This window comes from Leguminivora glycinivorella, chromosome 3, assembly GCF_023078275.1.
Source record: "Leguminivora glycinivorella isolate SPB_JAAS2020 chromosome 3, LegGlyc_1.1, whole genome shotgun sequence".
Classification (NCBI taxonomy): Eukaryota; Metazoa; Arthropoda; class Insecta; order Lepidoptera; family Tortricidae; genus Leguminivora; species Leguminivora glycinivorella.
Window position 1 is genome coordinate 4,542,552 of NC_062973.1, and position 11,874 is coordinate 4,554,425.

The 11,874-nt window shown below is 33.6% G+C and overlaps 2 protein-coding genes across 2 annotated transcripts in view; one reads left to right on the forward strand and one right to left on the reverse strand.

The window, feature by feature from the left end:
- Nucleotides 1-1,878: 1,878 nt before the first annotated feature.
- LOC125242548 (oxamate amidohydrolase proenzyme-like) lies at nt 1,879-9,045 on the reverse strand. Its single transcript, XM_048151306.1, has 2 exons — nt 8,908-9,045; nt 1,879-4,272 (listed from the first exon to the last, which is right to left on the reverse strand). Exon 2 carries the CDS (start codon nt 4,256-4,258, stop codon nt 2,669-2,671), a length of 1,590 nt encoding a protein of 529 aa, XP_048007263.1. The 5' UTR covers nt 4,259-4,272; nt 8,908-9,045; the 3' UTR covers nt 1,879-2,668.
- Nucleotides 7,489-11,874, forward strand: part of LOC125242549 (calcium-binding mitochondrial carrier protein Aralar1) — a 33,830-nt gene continuing 29,444 nt past the window's right edge. Inside the window, exons 1-2 of the mRNA XM_048151307.1 lie at nt 7,489-7,788; nt 11,102-11,240. Coding sequence (XP_048007264.1) covers nt 7,738-7,788; nt 11,102-11,240 — 190 coding nt within the window. The 5' untranslated portion in view covers nt 7,489-7,737. The remainder of the gene's footprint in view (nt 7,789-11,101; nt 11,241-11,874) is intronic.

Sequence of the window (11,874 nt, forward strand, 5' to 3'; positions counted from 1 at the left end):
ACTAAAATCAAAGAAAACTATGCAAACTGCAGGCGAATATCATAATCATACCCTCTCTCTTCAGGAGTAAGTTAAAACAGCAGCCCCCACTGACCGTTAGAGCGAGATTATTCAGAGTCCTCGCAGCGTTTACAGAATATTATTATGGAAATTGCGTGCAGAAGCCAGCTTATACCGGCGTGTATACCCCTACTACGCTGCTCTAAAAATTTAAATTTTAAGCATAAACATGTATATTTTCTTAAAACAGGCTGACGATATCTAACGAGCAAAGCTCCTGGCCAAGGTGTGCAACTTGCCAGTTTTTAGTGGTGGATTGCCGCTGAATTATGTCGTGCCTCAACAAAGATTGTGGATTCCTTGGACTATTTATATAATATGCGTTATTTAATTATTTGTTGGTAAGGAGGCGTTAACTACTTCGCATTTTAAATAAAAAAAGTTAGCTAATAATACCTACTTTGAAGAAGACGTATTAATTAAAATATGGCCTATACTCTGACAAGCCAACTATATCAGTAGAACAGATACGAAATTGGTTTGATTTTAAAGAGCTTGTGCTTGTTGACAAAATTAGCTTGCAAGAGTAAAGCTCTCTTGATTTTGTTTGTAAAAATTCTGAAAGTACCTACAAATGATGTCTTGCTCAGATTCAATTTTGAAAAACAAATTTAATAATGATCTAGTTAAAATAGTACGGGCTACATCTCGCATGGAACTTTCCAACTACTTATGCCCCTGTCGCAGAAATGGTGATACGAGATCAGACTAACATAGGATACGTAAGTTGGTTCCTCTTTCCTTTGAGTATATTTTTCCTGTGTAAAATGTTAATATAATTATAAAAATACTGGCTAACCTGATTTAGTTTCAGAAACTGAGTAAATACCTATTTAAATAAGAAGTATCTTATCTCATCATGATAATCATTCTCCGAAAGTGAAGTGAATATATACGATACGATATGAATATATACGATATTGTATAAATCTATATTTCCTTCCTTTGTAACATACGAGCACAGAATATAGTGTCTTACAGCTATGTTTTATTATTTGAATATTTAATTTAGCCTGGCAGCTTGAACATGTCATGCACACTTAAAGGTCTTTGCTGCGGTGGCGTCGTTGATCGGGTCGCCACCTTCCCGAATAAAGGTTGAGGGAGGCGATGGCTGAGATACGCGTCATACTCGTGAACGGGTGCCGTCTGTGAAGACCGGTTTGTTTAAGCTTACTGGGGCTGTTATAACTTAGTAACTTTAATTCTAATTTTTATTAAATTAGGACACTTTGTTCGGTTGTCGTTTGTTTCCTTTCTTTTAGTGAATATTTTAAATATATGATTTTGACTCATGGAGACCATATACATCTCTAAGGAGAATTAGATTAAGTAGATATACATTTTATTTTTAGTTGTGACATTTAGAGTCATTTGCACCTCTAAAGTAATTTTAGACTTTTTTTTTTGTATTTGTACTTTTTATATTAAAATTTAGTGTAGTTCTTGGTTGTAATTCGACATTTAGAGACCTTCTACATCTCTAATTAATTGTATAGAGTTAACTTTAGTTAGAACTTAGAATTAGTATATAATAGTATCAATTGTAATTTCAACTCAATTTTAAATATTTTTTTAAATACCTATGTACATGTGACGTGTAAAAGTGCCCCTGTGGCCTATTTGCTGAATAAATTATTTTGATTTTGATTTTGATTTTGATACGCAATCACAGAATGCATTTAAATGATTCATGCATTTTGCGATACAGCTAGGAAATGTCGCCAGTATCCTTGGTACAATGCCTCAAGGGCCTATTTTAGACATTAGCTACCTTTTAAGTTTAGCCTTAGTTTCTTATATAATTATGTAAATATGTTCATGTAAATAAAGATTTTATTAACATAAAAAAAATATTAATATACAAATTCAACATTACATAGCAGATAAATGATAAAACAAACATTATTGCAATGTATAAGGAAGCCCTATACCTAAACTTGAATTATTACCCCCTTATTCATAAACGTTCACTAAAGTTATCAAGCCGATAAAGTTCGTTTGTCCCTTTCCGACGTACTGGTGTGATAGAAAGGGACAAACGAACTTTATCGGCTTGATAACTTTAGTGAACGTTTATGAATAAGGGGGTAAGGCTTTATTTATTATTTAATCGTATGGCTATAAACTGGTCGCTTACCAACAAAATGTTATCAACATAAGGACTACAATTTTATATCTAGCTTCTTCACCCAACGGGCTGCGTTTACATCAGGGCTGAGCAAGTCCAGGGAATGGCCTGTGTATTTCCTCTTTGGGCAGTCATGAATTATGTGTTATATCAGGCTTTAAGATGACTCAAATGAAATTCAAATTACCTTTAACATAACTGCTGGTATATTATAAAAAAATACAAATGTAAAAAATATTCTTAAAAATATAATTTATAGATATTATAGATTTGATTTTGTAATCATAGTTTATAACAAAAATTACCTATAATATTCGTAACAAATTGAATCAGTCTTAGCAATATTTCGAATGTTTGATTTGTTTTTGTAATCATAATTACCGTACTAACAAAAATATCTGTAGAATTTTATAAAATTAGCATTAAACAGTCTTAACAATAGATCTGATTAAAATATTAAAATGTTACATCAGTTTCTTAAAAACCAGCAGCATTGCCATCAGATCTGGGGTCTCCGGCTCCCTCTAACATTCCATTACAGTGCCTGACTAATATTCCAGCTTGCCCCACATCCTCACTAAACGATGGTAAAAGATCCACACCATGACCTCTTTTCCTCAAGTACTCCACAGTAGCGTTGCTAAATCTGTCTTCCAGAAGCAGTCGGTCGTGCAAATCCCCAACTGTTCTACCGTAAACCCAACGGGGACTTGAAACGGACTTCTGCAGACCAAGACCTTGAACAACGTATCTATGAAAGATAGCTGCTTGAGTTTGGGGTTGGCCGTCCCCTCCACGCGTTCCGTAAACCAAAACCCTTCCATCATGGAGTTTAGCTGCAGCAGGGTTCAAGGTATGATACGGCTTCTTACCGGGCTTTAGAGCCCTTAAATGATCTTGATTTAAAACAAAGGCCGTGCCCCGATTATGCAAAGTGATACCAGTTTGAGGCAAAACTATGCCACTACCAAAATGATGAAAAATGCTTTGGATAAATGAAACTGAGAAACCTCTATTGTCCATTACGCCCATCCAGATTGTGTCTCCAGAAACTTTGCCAGATCCAGAAGAAAATGCTACATCTGGGTTAATATTCTTTATCATATTTTCAATCGTTTTGGCAGACAACAAACTTTGAGGATTGGAAATATTCATATATTTAGGATCAGTTAAGTATTGGTCTCTCAATTTAAAAGCCTGTTTTGTTCCTTCAACAGTCGTGTGGATAAACTGTCCTTCGTTTTTACCATCAATATTTAACTTGTCTAACATTCCTAATATGGCCAAAGATACAATACCCTGAGTTGGGGGAGGCAGATTGTATAAATCACCTGTCTTATGAGACATTCGTAATGGGGCATTTTTAACAGCAGTATAATTCGCAAGATCGTCTCTGGTTATAGCCATGTTTAACGCCGCCATGTCTTCTGCTATTAAGTCTGCAACTTTGCCACGGTAAAAACTGTTCAATCCGTCCTCAGACAAACTTCTCAAAGTACTCGCAAGTTTTTTTTGATACAATTTTTCACCTTCCTTCAGAATTACACCATTAGGAAGAAATACTTCTTTAAAAGTTTCCGTGTTGTCTTTAAAGTTTTTTGCCTTTATCAAAGCTTGATTCAGAGATCCAGAAACAGGAAACCCATCTTCCGCGTATCTTATCGCATCAGCTAAGAGTCGATATATTGACATATTTTGGTAACCACATTCTCGAACATAATTTAAGGCTTCTTGCCAGCCTCCTATAGTTCCTGGGACAGTTAGGGCGGCCTTGACGCCTCTAAAGGGTATAGTCTTTTCTCCAGCTAAGAAATCTACGTTTGCCAAGCTTCCAGCGGCACCACAGGCTTCAATAGCCACTGGGTCACTATGTGGTGGTACAATCAGCCAGAAACCATCTCCACCAATGCTGTTCATGTGTGGATATACCACGGCGATGGTCGCAGCAGCGGCCACCATCGCCTCCATGGCTGTACCGCCTTCTCTAAGGATGGAGATGGCAGTTTGAGTGGCAAGGTGGTGGGGCGTTACCACCATACCTTGAGGTGCCATCACACTTCTCTCCATGGTGTTATTGATTTCTGAAACAATTATTAAATAAAGTCCGTATACTCGTAACATAACAAATATGTAAATAAGCATTTGTTATACCTACACTGATTTACCAACTCAAATCTGATTCGTGCAAACTTATTGACATATAATATATGACACTTTATTTTCTGTTTGCTTGTGTTATCTATTATTGTATTGTCAAAACTGAGGTTCAAAAGTTTTAAGCTTGTATCAAGAGATGGCAGTCTATGCACTGTGATTGATTACACATTTTACTTCGACAGTAACTCTCTATAATACTCGATCCTCTTTGATATACTAGTAGTATATCCGTCCCTGCAAGTCTAGATTGCATTTACTTTCTATTGGACACAAATTATCGTGATAAATCATAATCATAAGCACTGAGAAAATTCTTGCCAATAAAAATCTTGTCATTAACTGCACATAATGTTTATTTTACGGGCTGTTTCAGTTGAATAGCGATTAATTATCAAATCCAACTCGAAAATTTTAGTTTTCATCATTAGTAAATACAAATCCGACATTTAATGATTTCTGCACATGCAAAAGGCAGCGTACGTCCCATTACATTGTTACTATGCCAGTAATCATAGCTTACTTCCAACGTGATAAACCAAAGCGAAATAAATTCGCTTTGCTCATTTTAATAGGAATTTTATTCCATAGTCATACGGTTGGTATTTTGGTGTCTGTGGCTCCGAATTTTCGCGGTATTTTGCCTTGTGGCAGGGAATAGTGATGTGCTGCATTTGTTTGCGCGCCACCACAACACGGGAACGCTAACGAACTTATTATTTGCATTTCGGTAACTACGATTTACAAGCCAGTTCCACGATTCGAAATTCGAAATAGAATTTATTATGACGTTTTTCAATAAATGCTTCGATTTTAGGTACGTTTTGTACCTACACCTAAAGTTGGATATGTGAGTTTACGGAGCAGTAAATAAATAATGAGTTATAACCAATGCAATAAATATTGTGGTTCCTTATTACATTTTTTTTTTTAATATTTTCAAAATGATGTAGACTTATCTCTTTTTTCTTAATGACCATTTATTTTGAAATGTTTATCCAACGAAACACTTCATATGCTATAGTGTTTATGCAAAACAATTGAAGGTACGGCTTAAGTACGGCGAAACGAAAAAGCGTTCACTACGGACACGTAAAAAAAGATAATGCATGAATCTCATGCGCTTTTCTGGTTTGAATTGAACTGTCCTTTCAGCGCACAATCCGTACAGCCTACTACTTATTATCTAGAATTATTGGTATAGTACCTAAATGAGTAGTACTTTCATAAGTCGCAAGTTCGTTTCCGGGATTTAAAACGTATTTTGGTAGCCTACCTACCTGATAAGAATGATAAGATAAAAAATATCTACTGTGTACTTATCTACAGGGGTAGGTTAAGTATATTGCTCGTAGTTAGTAGCAACAAACGATTTTGTTTGAACTAATTATAGCTATTATTATTTACCTAATTAAGTAAAGTGACCTTAATTTATTAGTGGCAGTCACAAACATTTGACTTTGTATAGAGGATATTAGGCAAAACATTGCTCAGAGGACGCCACTTGCACATTAAAGAGGGCCTACCGTGGACCTTGTTTGATGTGTTGCCTCTTTGTTGCATTTGTAAATTCGCACTAAGTGTGTTAGGAAAGCATCACATCAAACTTGATTCGCAATAGGCCCTCAATGTCATAGATAAACTTTTTATGTATAAGTTACTCTATGATTTCTTGTATTTACTGTGCATTAAAGTGCAGCCCTCTGGCTATAAAATATTGCCGTATTATTATAGCAGCTCTACAACATTAGTCAGCGTGATTAAAAAAATTGCAACATATAAATCTGCCGACAAATACCGAATCAAATTAATAATAATAATAATAATTTGTATTGTTTTGTATGTGGTTTTGTATTTTACTTTTATAATCATATTATAAAAATACCTAGCCTAAGAATTGAAATGAATAAAGAGAATAATAATAAATAAAATAAAATATCTTTATTTCAGACCAAAGTTCATTTTTAAAAACTTATTCTAATTAAATTAATTAATAGTTAACATTTATGTACTGGACAAAAAACTGAGTGCCTTGGTAACAGCCACATACACAGTTACACACTCATATCAGTTATATGTGTAGGTGGCCACCACCGAGTATTACTTCATTAAATTGACTTCTAGCTCAGCGCCATCTTCGCTTTTATGTCAACTTTAACACTTTAGTAAGTTTCAAAGTAGTTCATGCGCTTAGACATAGATGGCACTAAAATAGCATCGTAATTTCTCTTAAGAAATGAGAAAATGCAATCTGAAAATATTATTTTGTTGCAAGTAATTTATATGGAACAATATAACATTGTAGACGTTTGGTTATTCATCAGAAAAATGTAATAGAACGTTTTCTGGCAACGCCAAAGACTACAATTAAAGTGTGCCGTCCGTCAATGCCTGATTACAGAAACATAGTTATGATAGTTAAGTATAAAACTTTAATGACCGTAATATTATTATGTAACAAGTTATGTAAATGACCTAGCTACAAATGCTAGACGACGTTCATGAATAACGTTTTATTTGATTGAATTAATGACCTAACATACTCATGATACTCACAATTTTAATGAAATTAAGAGAAATTTAAATAAGTATGTATACATACTTAAATTACTTAATAGAAGTGCGAACTCGCTCCCGAGGACATGTTAGAAATTAAAATGAGCTACAAATTACCTATTCGCATGTGTATTTGTTAGGTATCATTGTTAACAGGAACCACTATTATATTATGACCCTTTATATTTTTATTATAGTCATAATTTATAAAATGCTAATTAGGCTCACTACGTACAAGCCTTATGGATCTATGTGCTTGCACTATAAAAATATAAAACTGTGTTTTTTATTTTATTTTTATTACTTAATGATAGATAGATAGATAGATAAAAACTTTATTGCATAAAAATATCATGACAAAAAAAAATTAAGAACTATAAGAATATAACTTAGGTCTACAGAACTAATTACTAGCTTACTATTTGACAATTTAATTTTATTATTTTAATGATTATTATTTTGAATAAGACAAGTCAATCACGTGACATGGACGTAATAAAATAGTATCGATAAAAAGTCGACAACACAACTTGTCAACACGTCCCTATTTTTGTCAAAATTCCGCAAAAAAATCTATAATAACCGGTAAAATTAAAACGTTGGTAACCAGCTGAGCTATCCGGACAAAACAAAAGGTCATGTCAAAATAGTCGTTTCACCGCAAAGCCGGGCGATAGACGATCATGAGCACTGTGCGTGAATAACTTAAAATAGATTTGCCGTATTTTTAACGTGACGTGACGTGTTATCAGGGCAAACGAACTTGGTAGTTTCGGGTTTAGACATTACAGTTTTTTTGTTTGCCCAAATTTCTTATAGTGACAAAAAACACTGTAATGTTTAAAACGTTGTTCGACTCTTTGATAACTCAGGCCAGCTGTCAAGAGGTGGGTAAGTTTTTGAATACAATTTGCAGATTATTAATGAGTGAAGATCGTTATGTTAGTAAATATTGTAGTTAATTAAGTGTCGTAGGCGCGAGTTATTTGCTTTGATTTTTTGCGCTAATACGGCATCCTTGCCCTTGAGACGTCCGCCCTTGAACCAATATCTCTTTACACCTGTGTTGTGCGGCATTATGTCTCTATGTTACACCTAACTAATGACTGCAATAGACTTAACAATCTAATGATAATTAACTTATGCAATCTACTGATATCTACAATAGGAACAACACTATTAGATAATAATATTGAACATAACCTTAAGGCTGCTTTCAAAAAAAACGTCAAAAGAATGTAAAATTGATAGTTTTAGTCAGTGAAATACTACACTTTCCGTTATCCAATAGATTTATTTAATTCAAGTTCCAGTTAGAGCATCTTATTATCTTGATTTTTATAAGACTGGATTTTTGAAAACTAACTCACTAAATTAATTATGAATTTTTCTCTAATGCACGTTTAGAAAAACGCACGTATAGAGCTGAATCAGTCGATCTTATTTGTAAAATTTGGACAATTTTGAATATTAAAACGGGTAAATTTATAATTCGTATATCCTGTACCACAATCATTTCAGACTAGATTTTTATTTTAAGTTTTTGAAAAAGAGTAAACTAGTCTAAGGCGAATTCAATTTTTTTCAGAAATTACCTAAAATTAAGTGACAATTTCTTTGAAAATCTACATCACATCGAAGTAAGTTTTGTACTTAATTAATCTGCAACGTTTACTTAAATTGCTGTTATGCCTTAGTAATTATAAATTGCTATTATTGATTTTTGCCAATTTTTTGAAAACGAGCCTTCACCGGTGCAATTATTACCACTTTTGGATATTTTCTCATATTTTGTTAGATCAAGTAGAAAAAGTCCTATAATGTGATATATATTTATAAACTACTCGCAAAGCCCTTTAATTTGATACCACACACGGTATGATCAAGCGCTCGGTTGCGATTTCACTATTTTTAACACGAAAGCCCTCTTAACAAGAACGGTGACTTTAAAATATTCAAATTTAGAACATACATTTCCATATTTTTTAAATAAATTTGTTACTCACCAGTGCTAGAGATGTTGAATTTGACTTGTTTTTTTTTAATTGTCTTAAAAATTGGTGTAGATATCAAACCTAAACTTATGTTTTCATCTCTAGGAATGCACTAACATACAGTTGTGTTTGACTTTTGTATTGCTTCTATACACAAGATAACATTACTTATCAGTTACGTCAACTCATCCAATAATTATCAATTCAGTTCAATTTGAGTCTTCACAACAAAATGACTTCACGTCGGGTAACTAATCATCATTTATTTTTTTATGCCATTCAAAGTTGAATTAGTTTTAAAAAGTTTTTGGCCATAGAGTTCTTTTTTCAAATTATTTCAAACTTTTAAATTGTATTTGTTTAGTGATTGTGTTGAAAGTGAAAGAAGTGTATTGAAAAATAGTTTTACAATCTTACTGAATGAGTTCAAATTGTGTTGTGCTATTGATATTTAATTAACGGTTAAATTCCATTGTTATTGATAACTAATCTTATGTTTACTGTAGTTTTAGGTGTAACGACTTCTTAATTCATTTGTCATTTGTAGAAATTAAACAATAGATATATTTATTGGTCATGTATAATCAATGAATGTCTGTTTTTTTGCCATTCAGTTGTTCCAGTCTAATACAGCTCTTGTAAAAGCCGTTCTTGTTATATAACCTCAAACATGATATAAAATGCTTCATGCGTAGGAAGTGTGTAAGATAAGATATAGAGTTATGCCATAATAGTTACGATTTATATACCATAACATTTGACATTAAGTCATAGAAAAAGACAAGGTTAACTGATAAGACTCATTGATATGGTTTGACTGTTGTCATGTGATAATGTAATTGGCTGTTGACAGTGATGACATAAACAATGATTGTTTTATGTCATCAGGCTATTACTTAACATGATATTTGAATTATCTTATCCTAATACCTATACATTTCTTATAGTATGAGTCTGACCAAATTAATTATGCATGGGATTTTCAATGAAAATATTAAATTTCTATAAAAAAATATGACTTCCATAATGACAATATCCTACTGTTGTCGATCATTGTTCCACTCAAAATAGTCGAAAGTTGGAGTACTAGCAGGACTGAAATAAGTTATTTTTTCATCAGCTGTTGACGCTGTTGTAGATATAATTTGGGTTGCTGGCAGTGAAGCATAGACACTCAGTCAAATTGTCATTGTTTTTTTCTAAAGCCTCTAAAAAAAGGTTTCAATTGACAAAATTTGTTTTGCCAGGTTTATATTAATGAATGAATCTGTGCAAGCTTGATTGCTAGAGTGTGATTGGGTCAATGTTCTGCAGGGTTGAAAATTTAAGTTTCTCCTTGAATTATTACAATTTATTACTTATATTAATATATATTTTAGTCTGCTGTAGACTCTATCATGTGAAATTAAATGAATCACAATTTAATTTGATTGCTTAAATCCAGTTAAAACTGGTGTTTTAGTGTGATTTAATTAAAGATAAGATGGCAAAGTCATTGATAAAATTATTTTGTACTTATACAAAAAAATATTCTTGCTAAGCAAGCTATTCTAAAGTTTTCTCAAATATTATTTTCATTAGAACCTAAGAAACATTAGGTATTGGTTCTTTATGGAGTTCTTATAGGAATAATATATTTTTCATCACACCTGCACTTTAAATGTGCTATTGCATGAGTTATAGACAAATCGTTCTCCCAAGGGAATAATAAAATTTCTTGTACCATACTTAACTTTTTTACATCTATTTATATATTTTTTACATTGCGAGTGTGATGAAAAACATTGTATGTAACTTTGCGGGTATGAATATTACAAACTCGAGTCTTTAAATCGCTCCGGCAAGCCGTCGCGATTTAACTTACTCTCGTTAGTAATATTCAACTTCCTCCCCTTGTTGCACAATGTACTATTGTATCAGACTGAGAACTTTAAGCTATTAAAACATTTGTGTAAGATGTAATACATATGATGTGGATGTACTGTAAAAGTTCAAAAGCTGCAAATGTCCAAACAGCCACAGCATGTATGAATAAGCATACCTACAAATGCCATGAATGTATATTAATAGTTCAACACTTCGAATCATCCATCCATTTCCAATGCAAAATTTTTAGCATCTATCTAAGATGCTAAAAATGTTATAAGAACTTAGGAAAGTGTTATGGCTCAATGAATTGATTTGATTTTTTTTCTCACGTTTTCAGGGGGCTGGTTACCTAAAAAGGGCCGACACAGACCGCCTTCATGAGATATTTCTGAAGTTTGCCACAGTAGAAAAAAATGGAGAACGCTTCATCACCAGTGAAGATTTTGTCAGGAAGTTCCTTGGATTGTTTAACGAAGGTAAGTTGACTTTTATTCTCTGTTGGCATTAAAAAAATCAAACTCAATCAAACCAAATCAAGATGGAAGGTGAGTAAGGCTGCTAGAGCTCAACGAGGGTGCGGTGTGCTGGTGACGGAAGGACCTACGGTACTAATTTGTTCCTTCTATTGTCCTTTGAGTCATTGGCAACCAGGCAACACGCACCCTCCTTGGAACTTGTACACTCCTTTTTGCTGTGTACTTAACACAGCAAAAGGGAGTATACAAGTTTCTAATCCTTGAGTTGCAGGCGTCCATATGTTAAGGTGACCGCTTTCCATCAGGCGGACCGTATGGTTCTTTGCCACCGTAGTATTAAAAAAAAGATCTGAGCAAGGACCCTGCTAAGTGCGTTTTCACATTATCCCATCCCATATCGGATATATGTAGGACCGATATCCCATACATTTGAGCCTCCATTTTTGATATTTTCCTTTGAAATCCTACCGACATCCGATATCGGATCGGATAACGTGAAAACGCACTAAGGATACAGGCGAGCCTTGCTCATGTGCATATCTGCCCCTGTCAGTGGTCCTTTAGTCGCGTTATACGTACAGTCAACCAATTGGAACCTAGGCCACTGTAGAACTATGTCATAGTGACGTTATAA